An 18411-nucleotide genomic window follows, 5' to 3' on the forward strand; every position below is an offset into this window, starting at 1 on the left:
CCAGGAGATAGTCCTACCCTCATTCTGCCATCCACGGAAAACGGAGTAAGGTTCTTTCCCTGATTTGTCGTCAGACGAGCAGTCACATGCTACTTAGAGGCCACTCAGGAGTGGCGACAGGACGCAGAATTGTTTATCCAATACAATGGTAGAATAGGATAAAGGCGCATCTACGCACACCCTGGCAGGGTGGATAAGTCAATTATCTCCTCAGCATACGACACTGAGGGATTACCTACCAGGGACCTTAGAGCTCATTCCACTAGGGCTATAGCACATCATAGGCAGAGAAGGCGGGAGCCTCAGTAGAGCAAATATACTGGGCCGCCACTTAGTCTACACTAGACACTTTCTGTAGACACTACAAATTGGACACGCTAGCAGCTAACCAGACGACCTTCGGTCGGTCGTAAGATGCTAAAAGCAGTAGTCCCACCCTAAGCGAATTCCTACTTTGGTATTCCCCATGGTGCTGTCAGGATAGGACGTCCTGGAAAACAGAGATTAGACCTACCGGTAACGTTATTTCCAGGAGTCCATCCTGACAGCACTGGTAGTTCCCTCCCGAGGATTTGTATTGGTAATAATATGCTTGTACTAAATCTAAATAAATAATAATTGCATCCATACTGGTGTGGTACTTGGAAAATCACTGGAGTCTGAGAGTGGGAGGGGACCTTTTAACCTCTCGTGCATTTCCTGTCCCTGTGATGAAGGAAGGACAACCCCATGGTGCTGTCAGGATGGACTCCTGGAAATAACATTACCGGTAGGTCTAATCTCTGTTTTTCCATGCGTTGATAGACAGATTCATGCTTTTTATGGTGATCTGTACTCAGAAGTTCATCAAAGCAGGCAAAATTAACTGATTTTCATGTGTCCATTCGCAGTTTCTCTGTAGCATTTATATGTAAGAGGGTAGTGGTGGGAGACTTTACGCTACTGGAGCTGGAATTACCACAGCTGAACTCTACTGCTTTGTTTCTATCTATTTGTGGGTGCTTCTTGAAGTATGTTTAGGGTCATTGTAACATCTACTTTACAAACCCATCTTTTTGACACTGGCCACTACGTTGCAACTCAACATACAGGGTGGGCCATTTTTTTTGGATACACCTAAATTAAATGGGAATGGTTGGTGATATCAACTTCCTGTTTGTGGCACATTAGTATATGGGAGGGGGGAAACTTTTCAAGGTGGGTGGTGACCATGGGGGGCCATTTTGAAGTCGAACATTTTGGATCCAACTTTATTTTTTCCAACGGGAAGAGGGTCATGTGACATATCAAGCTTATTGAGAATTTCACAAGAAAAACAATGGTGTGATTAGGTTTCAACGTAACTTTATTCTTTTATGAGCTATTTACAAGTTTATGACCACTTAAAAAATGTGTTCAAAAGTGCTGCCCATTGTGTTGGATTGTCAATGCAACCCTCTTCCCCCACTCTTGACACACTGATAGCAACACCTCAGAAGAAATGCTAGCACAGGTTTCCAGTATCCTTTGTTTCAGATGCTGCACATCTCGTATCTTCACAGCATAGACAATTGCCTTCAGATGACCCCAAAGATAAGTCTAAGGTGGGCAGATCGAGAGACCTTGGTGGCCATTCAACTGTCCCACGAAGACCAATCCACTTTCCAGGAAACTGTTCATGTAGGAATGCTCGGACCTGACACTAATAATTGATGGTATGGTGTGGTATATGGGGTACAAAGATAGTGGGGCCATTCTTCTTCAATGGAAACCTTAGTGCCACTGGATATTTGAAATTGCTACATAATGATGTGTTGGCCTCTTTATGCACTGAAGATGGCATGTTCCCTGAGTTTTTCCAGCAAGATGGTGCACCACCACATTATGGGTGTCAGGTCCGAGCATTCCTACAAGGAATCTGACCCCTTAGACTAACATTTCTTCTGCGGTGTTGCTATCAGTGTTTCAAGAGTGGGAGAAGAGGGTTGCATGGACAATCCAACACAATGAGAAGCACTTTGAACACATTTTTTAAGTGGTCATAAACTTGTAAATAACTAATGAAAGAATAAAGTTACGTTAAAACCAAGCACATCATTGTTTGTCTTGTGAAATTCTCAATAAGCTTGATGTGTCTCAAGACCCTCTTCCCGTTGGAAAAAATAAAGGTGGAACACAAATGGCCGACTTCAAAATGACCGCCATGGTCACCACCCATTTTAAAAAGTTTCCCCCCTCCCATATACTAATGGGACACAAACAGGAAGTTGATATCACCAACCATTCCCATTTTATTTAGGTGTATCCATATAAATGGCCCACCCTGTACTTTGTGACTCTTCACATTGCATGATACTTTGCACACAGTCAAGGCACCCAGTGCCAGAGGCAGCAAAAGAAAACACAAAATATCTTTGAGGCTCTACTATATTTTCCTGTAAGTACGGTGTTCTTTTATTTGTAGGCCTCATTTCATTTGCCGTAAACGGTTTAATGATGTGCCTTACTAAAAAGGTCTATCTTGGTCTCATCTGTCCACAAGACGCCTGCTGGCCGTCTAAAAATAGTGGTGGCTACCTGCTGTCCGTCTATAAATTATGAGGGCTGCTTGATGGCCCTCCAAGTTTCTAAATTTACAGTATTAATACGAAACAGAACATTTGCACACCCCAGATTAATAAATTATATTGCAGCAATATACGAGCTCTGAAAAAAAAAAATTGACTTTGAGTCCCTCCTTTTTATAAATTAAACAGTATGTGTCTGATCATGTCTCGCACTGGGAGCTGCAAGCACGCAGGTTTCTAAGGTACATATTGGGTAATTAAGTGACGCGCGCCGCTTAGTAACCCTATATTTACCTTAGTTACCAAGCTCCCAGCGCCTGCATAGAGCGCTGGGGGCGTCGCTGATCGTTGGCTCCCGCTGCCACACGCAGCGATGCGCGCTGGCCAGCGGCAGAGCAACGATCAAAAAAACAGCCGTGCACGATCAGCGATACCCGGCGGGGGGGCCGGTCGGTGATCCCCGTCACACACAGCGATCTCGCTGTGTGTGATGGGGCCTTAAGACTCTGACAACATTGTTCCCAGCAGTGACCTGGTGTCAGGGTCCTGACAGCGCCGGCGTACAGCCTCCACTAAGCAGGGACTCACCCACACCGTAGGGACCCCTGGGGACAAGAACAGCTGGAAAATAAAGATGCACAGGACCTGAATGTAGAAGTTTAGCAAGCCGGCACAGGACCTACGGTCATGTGAACGGTCATGTGACTGCAAGGGGGCGTGGCTTAGCAAACTGCTTTCAAAGAAGGTAGAAAACTCAAAGTCGGGCAAAGCGGGGTCATGCACAGTACAGGCAAGCGAGGTACAGGAGGGATAAATAGACGGGGGGGGTCAGACAAAGCCAAAGGTCATACACAAGATGTCAGTAAAGTACCAGGGATGAGACAGAACGGATAGTCAGGGCCAAGCAGAGATCAAAACCAAACAGACATAGAAGGTACCAAGCAGAATCCAAAGCAATATCCAGAGAACAGACCGAGTCATACACAGAGAATCATGCAACCAGAACACAGCACTAACACACTCAGGGGTCACCACACAATGCCAAGGGCGAAAGTATAACTGAAGGGGAATGGGAGCTTCCTGAGGCTATAAGAAGCCTCCCCAGAACCAATGAGAGGCCACCATAATAGGTCCCAGGTGTGGAGGTGAGAGTCTGCACTGAGGTCAGAACATTAACCCCAGCAGTGCCTGTCACCCAGCACTGGTATCATGACAGTACCCCCCTCTCAACGGGGGGGCCTCTGGACCCCCAGGCTTGCCCGGGTATCTAGCATGGAAAGCCCGAACCAGACGATCCGCATGCATCAACCGGGCCGGCACCCAGGACTTGTCCTCTGGCCCATACCCCTTCCAATGAACTAGGTACTGTACTGACCGCTGTACCAACCTAGAATCTACAATGTGACCAATCTCATATTCCACATGTCCCTCAACCGAAACTGGAGGAGCAGCGGACTCTGATTCTCCCCGGACTGCTTCAAACGGTTTCAGTAGAGATCTATGGAAGACATTAGGGATCTTGAAAGAGAGTGGAAGGCACAGCCTGTACGCTACTGGGTTGATTTTTTTCACAATCTTGTACGGGCCAATGAATTTGGGGCCCAACTTGGCTGACGGAATCTTTAACTTAATGTTTCGCGTGGAGAGCCAAACTTTCTCTCCAACCTGAAACATGGGACCAGGTGTTCGTTTCCTGTCCACGAAAAACTTATATCTGCCTTGAGACCTAGATATACACCGCTGGACTTCTGCCCATGTATCTTTTAACCGCTGAACAGAGTCGTCAGCCCCGGGACACCCCGAGTCCAGATGAGAAAACTCACCAAAATGAGGACTGAACCCATAGTTGATCAAGAAAGGGGACATACCAGTGGATTGACTCACCCGACTATTGAAGGCAAATTCAGCCAACGGCAGTATATCACACCAGTCATTCTGTCTGGCAGAAGTCAGACATCTGAGGATCTGTTCCAGAGACTGATTAGTGCGTTCCGTCTGACCATTACTCTCAGGATGGTATGCAGACGAAAAGGACAGAGAGATCCCTAATTTTTTGCAGAAAGCACGCCAAAACTTAGCCACAAACTGCACACCACGATCAGACACCACATTCAGGGGTACCCCATGCAGGCGGACCACATGCAGCACAAACAATCTGGATAAGGTCTCAGCAGAAGGTAATGCGGACAGGGGTACAAAATGAGCCTGCTTTGAAAATCTGTCCACCACTACCCATACCACCGTATTACCCCTTGAAGAGGGAAGATTGGTAATAAAATCCATGGACAGATGGGTCCATGGTCTTTCGGGAACTTCCAAGGGCATCAGCTCCCCCGCCGGCCGGCTATGGGAGCTTTTAGAACGAGCGCAGACCCCACAACCAGAAATGAATTTCTTTATATCAGAACCAAGGGTAGGCCACCAGAAGATCCTAGCCACCGCCAGTCGTGTGGCTGATATACCAGGGTGAGCACACAACTTGGATTCATGGAACTCTTGCAAGAGTTTAAGGCGAAGTTGCTCTGGGACAAACAACTTGCCCCCTGGCTTGGCCGCAGGAGCCAGCGACTGGGCCCCCTCAAGTTCCCGTTCCAATTCAGACGAGATCTCTGCTAACACCACCCCAGGGTGCAGGATGTAGGACGGTGGCTCAGGGGCAGACACAGGGTGAAAACTACGAGACAAGGCGTCAGCCTTGACATTCTTTGACCCTGGACGAAATGTAATAGTAAACTGGAAACGAGAAAAAAAAATGACCAACGGGCCTGTCTGGGCGTTAATCTTTTAGCAGACTCAATGTATGACAAATTTTTGTGATCAGTGATCACAGTAACTGGGTGACTGGCCCCCTCCAAAAAGTGCCTCCATTCTTCAAACGCCAACTTGACCGCAAGATGCTCTCTATTGCCTACATCATTTCTTTCAGCAGCAGAGAACTTCCTGGAAAAGAAAGCACATGGCCGGAGGTTGGTTAGAGTGGCGGACCCTTGGGATAACACTGCCCCCACCCCCACTTCGGAGGCATCCACCTCCACCACAAATGGTTTGGAAGGATCTGGCTGTACCAAGACAGGCGCAGACATAAAACATTTTTTCAGCGTCGCAAAGGCCTCTTTTGCGAGTGAGGACCAATTTCTCACATCCGCACCTTTGCATGTTAGATCCATGAGAGGTTTGACCACTTGCGAAAACCCCCGGATAAATTTGCGGTAATAATTGGCGAACCCCAAGAAGCGCTGAAGACCCTTAAGATCTCGGGGTTGCACCCAATCCGCAATGACCTGCACCTTCTTGGGGTCCATGCGAAAACCCTCACCGGATACAATTAATCCCAAAAAAGACAATTCTTGCACACAGAATACACATTTCTCCAATTCTCAGTCTTTGGAGAACAGTTCGTACATGTTCCAGATGAGAATGCCTGTCAGAGGAGTATATCAAAATATCATCTAAGTAGATAACGACAAAACGACCAATGAGATCTGAGAATACCACGTTGATAAAATTCTGAAATATGGCGGGGGCGTTGGTAAGACCAAACGGCATGACTAAATTTTCAAACAGTCCCTCGGTCGTGAGGAACGCGGTTTTCCATTCATCCCCCTCTCGAACCCTTATCAAATTATATGCCCCCCGAAGATCCAGTTTAGAAAACCACTTTGCCCCTGATAGTTGGTTACACAAATCGGGAATCAACGGAAGGGGCAGAAGGGGGTATGTATTCCGTACCGTAATCTGATTAAGCTCCCGAAAATCGAGACAGGGACGTAACCCGCCATCTTTTTTCTTTACAAAAAAGAAACCTGCCGCCACAGGTGAGACTGAAGGACGTATGTGTCCTTTGCGCAGACTTTCAGCAATGTACTCCTTCATAGCCAAGCGCTCAGGACCGGACAAATTTAAACAGGCGGGCTTTAGGTAATTTAGCCCCCGGGACCAGCTCAATAGCGCAGTCAAAGGGTCTATGTGGCGGTAACGTCTCGTCCTCGCTTTCAGAGAATACATCTTCGAAGTCCTTCAGGCATTCCGGAATACCTTCCAGCTCGACAGATGATACAGACACAGATTTAACAGGTTCAGCCAGCAGTGCGGATTTATCACATAATTTAAAATCATTAAACCCCCATTGAACAATCTCCCCCGTTTTTTCAGTTAATAACTGGGTTATGACGTTGTAACCAGGGCATGCCCAACACCAACCAGGCAGGTAGATTGTCCAGAACAAAACAACTTAGGTTTTCCACATGAGTAGCGCCCACTCTGAGCGAAAACAAGTCAGACATAAAGAGAATTCCCTCCTTAGTGAGGGGAGAGGAGTCAATGGCCATCACCTTGATCGGAACCTTGAGCCTAACTGTCCCTATCTTACAGTGTGTGACCAATTGGGAGTCAATGAGGTTAATCGATTATCCGCAGTCCACGAAGGCTGTAGAGGAAAAAGAACTACCGTCCACAAACAGTTCCACATGCAGTAACACTTTAGAAAACGAGGAAAAGGGTACCTGAGGGTTTGAGTAGTATCCCCGTTGACTACCCAGACCTAGTCGTTTCCCGCCGACCGGGTTGAAGACGGGCAATCAGGACACTCCCTTTTCCAATGTCCCGTTTTAGCGCAGTAAGAGCATAACTGCTTGTCCTTCCGGCGTTTCCTCTCCGTATCCTTCAAGGAGAGGGCGCCTACATCCATGAGCGCTCAGGGGCAGTCTCTTTTCCACTGGAGAGCAATGGAGTTTCCACCTACATCACCCCTCTGGCCTGCAGCCTGCGGTCCATCCGGACGGCCTGGGTCATGGCGTCCTCGAGAGAGTTAGGTGGGGGATGTAACGCCAAGGCATCCTGCAGCCGCTCGGACAAGCCTCTGCGAAAGAGTCCTCGGAGTGCAGCGTCGTTCCAAGAGACCTCTGCAGCCCAGCGGCGGAATTCAGTACAAAACCACTCAGCTGAGTGTTTCCCCTGACAGACGCTCATCACCATGTCCTCTGCCAATCGCACTCATCATAAATGTGCCCGAGGGCCTCAAAGAATGCATTCACAGTCACTCTCTCGGGGGCAGTGGGAGGAAGGGAGAAAGCCCAAGCTTGTGGGGACCCTCTTAACAGAGACATAATGACCCCAACCTTCTGACTTTCGTCCCCAAAGGAACGTGGTCTCAAACTAAAAAAAAGATTGCACCCCTCCATGAAGACCCTGAACTCCTTTTTGTTTCCAGAAAAAAAGTCAGGCAGTTTAACAGGTGGTTCTGGGGACACCAAAACAACATCACTCGCCCTAGCCCCCAGAGACCCAGCAGCTAGAGCTCCCCGCACTGTCTCAGAAACCTGCTGCTGAGAACGAGCCAGAGCTTGCTGCTCCAGAGATAAACCCTGAAACATCTGACTCAGACTTTTCATCTGGTCAGCCAGAGACTGTATGGGATCCATAACTCTCTGCATAAAAAACCCCCAAAAAACTTAATGGTCAGTTATAATGTCAGGGTCCTGACAGTGCCGGCGTACAGCCTCCGCTAAGCAGGGACTCACCCGCACCGTAGGGACCCCTGGGGACAAGAACAGCCGGAAAATAAAGATGCACAGGACCTGAATGTAGAAGTTTAGCAAAGCTGCACAGGACCTACGGTCATGTGACAGCAAGGGGGCAGGGCTTAGCAAACTGCTTTCAAAGAAGGTGGAAAACTCAGTCGGGCAAAGCGGGGGTCATGCACAGTACAGGCAAGCGAGGTAAAGGAGGGATAAACAGACGGGAGGTCAGACAAAGCCAAAGGTCATACACAAGATATCAGTACAGTACCAGGGATGAGACAGAACGGATAGTCAGGGCCAAGCAGAGATCTTAACCAAACAGACGTAGAAGTACCAAGCAGAATCCAAAGCAATATCCAGAGAACAGACCGAGTCATACACAGAGAATCATACAACCAGAACACAGCACTAACACACTCAGGGGTCACCACACAATGCCAAGGGCGAAAGTATAATTGAAGGGGAATGGGAGCTTCCTGAGGCTATAAGAAGCCTCCCCAGAACCAATGAGAGGCCACCATAATAGGTCCCAGGTGTGGAGGTGAGAGTCTGCACTGAGGTCAGAACATTAACCCCAGCAGTGCCGGTCACCCAGCACTGGTATCATGACACCTGGGAGTCAGAGATGCTTCCAGTGGTCTTGCTTGTTCCAATGCCGTTTCTGCTTTGTTTTCATCGATTTGAGCAATTTTTGACCCTATCCAAGCCTTCAGAGAAGGTCCTGCTGGAAAAATGCTCGTTTCTCATCGACTTCCATTATAAACATTACTCGGGACGAGCATCCAAGCATTTTAGTGCTTGCTCATCACTATGAAACACTGTTGTAAATGTTGGGCATTTCAGCGCTTTCTAGTTTAAGCTGGCACTGTCTAATGCAGGGTTTACATGTCCTGATCACGGCAATCAAACAATCACGACTCCGCTATATGCAATCCGTGCACCGCTCAGCGGCAGTGCGGAGGTAGATATCACAGAGTTCCTACTTTCTACTTCAACATAACCATTGAACTACGGCAACAGTCTCTGAAATCAATCATCTGAAGTGCGCTGTTGACTTGTCACCACTGCAGCCAATACACAGAAAAGCGAAGAGCGGCAGGAGCTGGAGGGTTGTGATGTGTCGATGACATAATACTGTTGTCCATATGTTGTGTGTTTCTGGACAGCTAAAGCTGACGTTTCCTCAGTGTACCAAGGATCTTGGTACACATGTAAAGCCATATGAAATATTGTATGTGCCTGCTTCAGGAAGCGTTGTTCTTTTACTAGCCAGTAAACCCCTTTCCTACATTGGATGTACTATTCTGTCCATGTGACCTGGGACCTAAGTCCCATGGACGGAATAGTACGTCATGCCCTTTAATGCGACATCGTGACAACTTTTGTGACACAACAGCGATATCACTGTGTGTGACAGCAATCAGCGACCAGCCCCCCTGCCGGTATCGCTGATCGCTGCAAGAAACCTCTGGACATATTTTTCGTCGCTGGTCTCCCGCTGGCCAGCATGCATCACTGCGTGTGACAGGCGGGAGATCAGCGATCAGCTGTAAAAAATAATAAAAAAAAATAAAAAATATTGTTATTCTCACCTTCCGACGTCCCGCGCAGCCATCTCGCCTCTCTCCACGCTCCCGGTCCCAGTGATCCTTTGCGAGACGTCGCGCTGCCGCGAGACCATGACATTCTCGCTGTCATTCTCGCAAAGGATTACTGGGATCGGAGTGTGGAGAGAGGCAGGATGGCTGCGCGGGACGTCGGAAGGTGAGAATAACAATATTTTTTATTTTAATTCTATTTTTTTTACAGGGATATGGCATCAGCGCTAACGAACACAGCGATGCCGGGCGCTCGGCTTCGCTGTGCTGATCGCTGGTGAAGCTGTCTGACAGCTCACCAGCGAATATATAGCTATTTACCAGCGATCCTGACACGTTGATATCGTTGTCGGGATCACTGGTAAGTCGCTATGTGTGACTCCAGCTATACTCGGATGAGCCAAGGACAGGAGGAGTCAAAATTACCTCAAGACATCCAGCATACTGCCAAGAAGTTATGCTAGTTATGCTAATGGCCCACAATAAAAGAAGGATAAGAGAGATTACTTGAGGCTGGACATTTGTACAGAACAAACACTCTTATTCCATCTGTTTCTTCATACATTGTAAACTATTGAAAACCCTGCCCTAGCTTATCTTGTTAGGTTTAATCGTCATCTTGATACTCTGTAATGTCTGGAATCTGTTTTCAGTTCTCTGACTTGAGAAATGCTGCAAAATATGTTGGTGCTAAGTGATTAAATCTGATTTCTTTGTTTAGACGACTTTACAAACTGATGAGGTGAAAAATGTACCTTGTGGTACCAGGTATGTACATGTACTATTCCTTTATAAAGACCTGTTTTTTTAAAATGTGTGGTAACTATTTTTGATACTTTTCTCATAAAATGTATTTAGTAATATTACAAGTCTAATCTCAAAATTTGCTATTTTTGCAGCTACTGGGCAGGGAAAGAGGCAAAATACTATACAGACATTACAGTACGGGAACAAAGCTGATTCTTTTTTGAGGTAAAACATTGATTAAAAATAGGCAGTGAAATGTTTTGCCTGACAAGAAAACTCAGCTGTGATCCCATACTGTCCTGTCTGTATATTCTTTTGCTCCCCTCCCAGGAGCTGTGGTATGATCAGACCAGACACAGCCATTACACAGTACACAGCAGGGGCACATTTAATAAGATTATCTCAGCACGGGAACATTTTATTTACACACATCAAATTGTGGAAATTATTATTATTCTAAGATATATTGATTAAAATGTACTTTGTGGGAAAACTCTTTTAGGCTATGTGCCCACGTAGCGATTTTCAAGCGAATTTTTTTTTTTCCTGAGCAGAAACGCATGCCCTTGCCAGGGAAATCACATGCGTTTTTTGACACGCGTTTTTGACGCGATTGTCAAGCGTTTTGACATGCGTTTTCCCATGCGTTTTTGCTCATATAATTGATGGTATGCGGAATCGCGGGGGGCGATTCCGCAGAATTAATGAGCATGCTGCATTTTTTACCGCTAAGCGATTCCGCAGTGGTAAAAACGCACCATTGGCACAACATGTGCATTTTCTATTACAAATGCATGGAACGTTTATTTTAAGCGTTTCCGCGGCAGAATCGTGCGTTAAAAAACGCCGCTGAAACGCTTAAAAATCGCTACGTGGGCACACAGCCTTAAGTGTGTTTCATGTATCTTATTAAAGTGAATCTTTGAGAGCAGTTTTTGCTACCTCATCCGAGAGCAGCCTGATGTAGGTAAAGAGAAGCTGAATCCAACCATGTATCACTTAGATTACAGGGGGCAGCTATTCTGACACAATCAGCTTTTAGATTTAGAATGAAGCAGAGCTGAGGAAGCTGCCCCTGCCCATCAGTCTCTCAGTGTACAAAGTCCATAGACATGGTCAGTAAGCACTGCGGGTTGGATGCTTCGTACTTGCACAGCGTTGAGATGTTGCAGTGTAGTGGACGGTATTTTAAGAAATCCTATGCTCACTATGCGTCCTGATACGCTCGTGGCTTACCTGCGGAGATGGACATGTGGCGCGTTTTTCCAGACTGCAGCAATTCTATTTATCTTGCGGAGACGTGAGTCTCCACAAGATGAACATCACCAGTGCAATGTATAGGATGCGGTGATTGCACACGGTTCAATGAACACATGAAGATTCACATTCGTTTATTAGCCGGCAGCGCTTTGGACGCAGCAGACGTGCTGCGTCCAAAGCGCTGCCAATTACTGAAAGGCTGCACATACCCTCAGTGATAAATCCTTCACAGTTAGTAAGCAACAGCAGCACTTTGACAAGTGACACATCCCTAAATTCTGTGTCTCAGCCTCTATCTCCTGCTGTCTTCATAGCAAAAACATGCTGACAGATTACCTTTAAAGAATTTTTTTTCCTCTGTCTCCGCTTATGAGCCACTTTGTCCTCTCCCTCCTGAACTTGCCAGCCACTCTGAAAAACTGCTGAAATCCGTCATAATCAAAGCAAGGTGAAATGCCAGAACAGTGAGGTGTCAGCAGGGGCGGAATTAGAGCAGATAGAGGGATTGCAGTGGCTCCTGGAGCATAAGGGGCCCACAACGTCATTTTGGCCCACATGAGATGACCAAATTGATTAAAGTGATAGTTGTAGCAAAATCTTTGTTGTGCCACTGTATGTTAGGTCAAACCTACCATTAGGCTGAGTAGGCGGAAGAGGCCGTCTAAGGCAGATGTGCTGACGCAGTGAGTGATATGGCGAACCCCAAAGCTGGGCTTCTAGTGCTCATTACTGCTCAGACCTTGCTTCTACTTCTGAACATGTCCTATAAGAAGAGCAGGAATCCCTCTGTTTCTTTGTACTTTTTACAGGAGACATTCCAGTAGCTAATCTCCACCCATCAGATCAGAGACAACTAAACATTACAGGCCTCAGAAGGAATTGATGACACATGCAGAAAATAAGTACTATAAAGCCAGGGTCAGACTTGCGAGAAACTCTGATGAGTCTCGCACGTCAATACCTGGCACTCGGATCGGAGTGTTCAGCTGCATAGAAATACATGCAGCCACAGCTCCGGTCCGAGTGCCGGCGGCAGTACTGAGTATTAAGATACGAGACACTGCCGGGTTTCTCGCAAGTCTGACCCCAACCTAAGGTGAGAAATAGTATTAGTCCTCATGTACAAACATGGCGGTTTATACTGACACGTTACCTGAAATGACAGGAAAGCATTAATAAATATAATGATGAAAACGTCCTGTACACACAACATGGCTATATCTGTCTTTTCTCATTGTTTCATGTTGCTCTTCATTTTTTTACTAGTAATATGTTGTTGTCATTTTCTTTCTTTTCTTCCAGTGGCGGTGTAATGATTTACTTTGACCGGATTGAAGTTGTTAACATGTTGACTCCCTCTGCGGGTCAGTACTGCTGTGTATGTGTGCTAGTCTATTTCACAGATTTAGAATTTGCAATTTTTAAAGGGAATCTGTCATCAATTTTTTTGCTTATTAGCTGCGGCCACCGGCATCAGGGGCTTATCTACAGCATTCTGTAATGCTGTAGATAAGCCTCCGATGTTACCTGAAAGAGAAGAAAAATGAGTTAGATTATACTCACCCAGGGACGCTCTGGGTCGGGTCCGGAGGGAGTCGCGGTCCTGCGTCACCCATCTTGCAACGATGACGTCCTCTTAATTCCTTGCCGTCGCGGCTCAGGCACAGGCGCATTGCTCTGCCCTGTTGAGGGCAGAGCAGATTACTGCAGTGCGCAGGCGCCGGAAGAGGTCCTGTGCACTGCAGGACTCGCAAGATGGGAGGCGCCGGACCGGACCGCGACTCCCTCCGGAACCGGACCTGGAATGCCCCTGGGTGAGTATAATCTAACTCATTTTTCTTCTCTTTCAGGTAACATCGGGGGCTTATCTACAGCATTACAGAATGCTGTAGATAAGCCCCTGATGCCAATGGCCGCAGCAAAAAAATTGATGACAGATTCCCTTTAAGTGACCTTTCATTTTTGTCTTGTGGTATTCATTGTTTTATTTGTGCCAAATTCTTCAAAATGGTGCATACAGGTTGATGAATTTTAGATATTTTCTTGTCTTTTACCCTCTTTGCACATTTTTAGCTTGAAAAGGTTACAAAACTATTTAACCCCTTCATGACCATTGACGTTCATATATGTCATCAGTCGTGTCCCTACTTTTGATGTGGGCTCACATTTTTTTCTCTATCACAACAATTTTTTGAGCTACAGCATGCCCTCCCTTTGTCTCCAAAACCATACAAAATGTGCATGCAATAGAAAATATTGCAAAAAATAACCTGAATGTAATGTGTATTTAAAACTATTGTGTTCATACAAATAATATATTGTTACTGTAACTCAAATTGTGTACAAGTACTAATGTACGTTGGTAGTTATGGTAAAAATTTATTCTACCCTTCTACTCTGATACTGCCCTTCCATGACCTTCAAATCTTTGTGGAATCGTTTACCTTGCTCATCACTGACAGCTCAAAGGTTTTCAGGGAGTTAGCAAGATGGTTATGCAGAAAATGCACCTTGATGCTTGTGTGTTTCCAAGAAAGTCCTTGACAAGCACTTTGAATGATAACTTGGCATTCTTTTAAAGTCCTGACATTATCCCAATGAAATGTTCATGTTTGAGCTACCAAATCTGTGGACCATAAAACACATCAGCTAGGAAATGCCAACATGAGATACTTGAAATAGTCTCTTTCAGTTGGCAAAGCTTTAGCAAATTGCTTCATGAGACCCAGTTTCATGTGCTGGGGTGGGAATACCAGATTTTGAGGTCAGAACTTAGAGGCCCATTCATTTCCACCCAATGCTTCTCACGAGCTCTGCTGTCCCACATGCAAAGAAAACAAACTTGGTGTATCCGCGTTGCTGACAAAGAAGTAAGCATACCATTTTAAAGTCAACATAGATGATCCAATTGTGTTTGTGATACTGCAACAACTCACTGACTCTCTTTATGTCTGTATACTTCACAAAGAGAAACTGTATAGCCAGCTAGACTACACCAAATAAGTTGCCATCGTGGAGGAGGACATGCTTTAAACCAGTGGTCCCCAACCTTTTTTGCACCAGGGACCGGTTTCAAGCAAGACCATTCTTCCATGGCCCGGCAGGGCGGGGATGGAGGTGTGACAGGGGTGGGGCTATGGACACGGTTGTAGTGTAGCAGTGCATACTTATAATTAAATAACATTTATAATGTGACTCAACTCACCATAGGTTTTGAATAAGTTCTCCATCACCCCCTTCTCCCCATCATTGCCTTCACCCCATCACTCCCTTCTCCCCATCATTGCCTTCACCCCATCACTCCCTTCTCCCCATCATTGCCTTCACCCCATCACTGCTGTCTCCCCATCATTGCCTTCACCCCATCATTGCCTTCACCCCATCACTGCTGTCTCCCCATCATTGCCTTCACCCCATCACTCCCCTCTCCCCATCACTGCCTTCACCCCATCACTGCTGTCTCCCCATCATTGCCTTCACCCCATCACTCCCCTCTCCCCATCATTGCCTTCACCCCATCACTCCCTTCTCCCCATCATTGCCTTCACCCCATCACTCCCTTCTCCCCATCATTGCCTTCACCCCATCACTCCCTTCTCCCCATCATTGCCTTCACCCCATCACTGCCATCTCTCCATCATTGCCTTCACCCCATCACTGCCATCTCTCCATCATTGCCTTCACCCCATCACTGCCGTCTCTCCATCATTGCCTTCACCCCATCACTCCCCTCTCCCCATCACTGCTGTCTCCCCATCATTGCCTTCACCCCATCACTCCCTTCTCCCCATCATTGCCTTCACCCCATCACTCCCCTCTCCCCATCATTGCCTTCACCCCATCACTGCCTTCTCTCCATCACCCTCATGGCCTTCTCATGTCCCCATCTCCTCCAGGGCCAGGCTACACAAACACAGACCAACACACACATACATACACACACACATTATACATACACACACACACACCACCTCTGACCTGCCCGCCGCCCGCGCTTCCTCGCTCTGACACAGCAGCGGCGCGCTCCTCTCTGTGTCAGTCAGAGACAGGAAGCGCGGGCGGCGGGCAGGAAGCTGGACGCAGTGGACGGGTCCTTGCAGCTCCACTCCTGCTATTCCCTCTTGCAGGCAGCGGAGCTGCTTGGATCGCTCCCTGGCCGCCGCTAAGAATTGCTGCGCGCCGCCCCTGGCTCCCCTTGTGTCCGCGGACCGGCAGGGGCACTGCAGCGGCCCGGTGCTGGGCCGCGGACCGGCGGTTGGGGACCCCTGCTTTAAACTACACTTTTGATCTATCAATAAACAAGCTCCAATCATTTGAGTTATAGATTGAAGTTTCCAATTCCTCAATTAAACATGTATGTTATGGCAATACCCAAAGTCATTTTCAGTTGTAAAGTATTAGTAGTAGGATACCTTTTCTCCATTTTCAAGCAAGTTTTTATCATGCAATCTTGATGCTAAGAGTTCTGAAGCCTTTTTGATAGTCCCAAATCTTGTGCCAAATCATTCAACTCATGCTGGTCAAATCCTTTACAGACAGACATTTTAAATTTCAAAATCTTCATCATTGCTGTCACTTTATCACCATAATACTGTTCTTTAAAAAAGAGGATAGTTCAAGGAAAACTAGCAGTGAGATTTCGGCTGAATGAATCACTGGACATATTGCTGATGGTAGACTTTGATACTCTATTTTATAATTTTTTTTTCTTGAAGTTACAAGTTTTCATATTCCAAAAAAGTGCCGTATAAACCGAGGCACCTAATTTTGCCATGGAAAACTGGGTAAGCTTATTGGCTCGATTATAAGCCGGGTATGCATTGTCCCCTCATCCCTGGCCTAGTATGCTTGACTCCCCTGTCCTGGTATTTATGGCTCCCCGGTCCCGGTCATTGTATGCATGGCTCCACGGTCCCGGCCATTGTATGCATGGCTCCCCGGTCCCGGCCATTGTATGCATGGCTCCCCGGTCCCGGCCATTGTATGCATGGCTCCCCGGTCCCGGCCATTGTATGCATGGCTCCCCGGTCCCGGCCATTGTATGCATGGCTCCCCGGTCCCGGCCATTGTATGCATGGCTCCCCGGTCCCTGCCATTGTATGCATGGCTCCCCGGTCCCTGCCATTGTATGCATGGCTCCCCGGTCCCTGCCATTGTATGCATGGCTCCCCGGTCCCGGCCATTGTATGCATGGCTCCCCGGTCCCGGCCATTGTATGCATGGCTCCCCGGTCCCGGCCATTGTATGCATGGCTCCCCGGTCCCGGCCATTGTATGCATGGCTCCCCGGTCCCGGCCATTGTATGCATGGCTCCCCGGTCCCGGCCATTGTATGCATGGCTCCCCGGTCCCGGCCATTGTATGCATGGCTCCCCGGTCCCGGCCATTGTATGCATGGCTCCCCGGTCCCGGCCATTGTATGCATGGCTCCCCGGTCCCGGCCATTGTATGCATGGCTCCCCGGTCCCGGCCATTGTATGCATGGCTCCCCGGTCCCGGCCATTGTATGCATGGCTCCCCGGTCCCGGCCATTGTATGCATGGCTCCCCGGTCCCTGCCATTGTATGCATGGCTCCCCGGTCCCTGCCATTGTATGCATGGCTCCCCGGTCCCTGCCATTGTATGCATGGCTCCCCGGTCCCTGCCATTGTATGCATGGCTCCCCGGTCCCTGCCATTGTATGCATGGCTCCCCGGTCCCTGCCATTGTATGCATGGCTCCCCGGTCCCTGCCATTGTATGCATGGCTCCCCGGTCCCTGCCATTGTATGCATGGCTCCCCGGTCCCTGCCACTGTATGCATGGCTCCCCGGTCCCTGCCACTGTATGCATGGCTCCCCGGTCCCTGCCACTGTATGCATGGCTCCCCGGTCCCTGCCACTGTATGCATGGCTCCCCGGTCCCTGCCACTGTATGCATGGCTCCCCGGTCCCTGCCACTGTATGCATGGCTCCCCGGTCCCTGCCACTGTATGCATGGCTCCCCGGTCCCTGCCACTGTATGCATGGCTCCCCGGTCCCTGCCACTGTATGCATGGCTCCCCGGTCCCTGCCACTGTATGCATGGCTCCCCGGTCCCTGCCACTGTATGCATGGCTCCTTATCCTCTATCCTGCTCACCCACCAGCGTGCCCTGCAGCGTTTCTGTGATCCCGGCATCTTTGCAGCATCTCCATGGTTCCAGCTTCCAGCAGCTCTACCGGCGCGATCACGTGGTGCCGATCATTAAGGTAATGAATATGCACGCATCTCCACTTCCAAAGGCGTCGCCGGTACCACCTAGACGCTGCGAGGGCACGCTGCTGGGTGAGTAGGATGTATTCTGGAAGCCGTCGGATGTCACTGTATGCTGTCATAAGAGAAATGAATATTCATTTCTCTTTAGCAATGGGCACAGTTACAGTCGCCGGCTCCTGCCTCCTGTGACCCACTGCTCCGCCGCTCCCCCTTCGTCGCTGGCTTTCTGGACAATTGACACGTGTATAAGCCAAGGGGGGGGGGTTTCAGCACAAAAAAATGTGGTGAAAAACTCTGCTTATACACGAGTATGTACGGTAAGTCAATGGAATGCCATAGGTATTACGGTCCACATCCGTAAACTCTCGACACACTGCTTGCACACCTTAAGAGGGGCCCAAGACTTATCTTGATCACCTCCTTTCCTGCTTCATCCACAAACGGCATCCATAAAGTTCCCTAATTATGCTGCTGCACAAGCGCACTTCTCTCTTCTCTGCACAGTAC

At 48.0% G+C, this 18411-nt stretch overlaps 1 protein-coding gene across 3 annotated transcripts in view; it reads left to right on the plus strand.

The window, feature by feature from the left end:
• The window catches only part of LOC141055108 (erlin-1), a 123555-nt gene that overhangs the window by 39129 nt on the left and 66015 nt on the right, over positions 1-18411 (plus strand). For all 3 annotated transcript variants that reach the window (XM_073552066.1, XM_073552065.1, XM_073552064.1), the window contains exons 4-5: positions 10385-10431; positions 12973-13034. In XM_073552066.1, coding sequence (XP_073408167.1) covers positions 10385-10431; positions 12973-13034 — 109 coding nt within the window. The remainder of the gene's footprint in view (positions 1-10384; positions 10432-12972; positions 13035-18411) is intronic.

This window comes from Dendrobates tinctorius, unplaced genomic scaffold, assembly GCF_039654945.1.
Source record: "Dendrobates tinctorius isolate UK_male_01 unplaced genomic scaffold, ASM3965494v1 ptg000184l, whole genome shotgun sequence".
Classification (NCBI taxonomy): domain Eukaryota; kingdom Metazoa; phylum Chordata; class Amphibia; order Anura; family Dendrobatidae; genus Dendrobates; species Dendrobates tinctorius.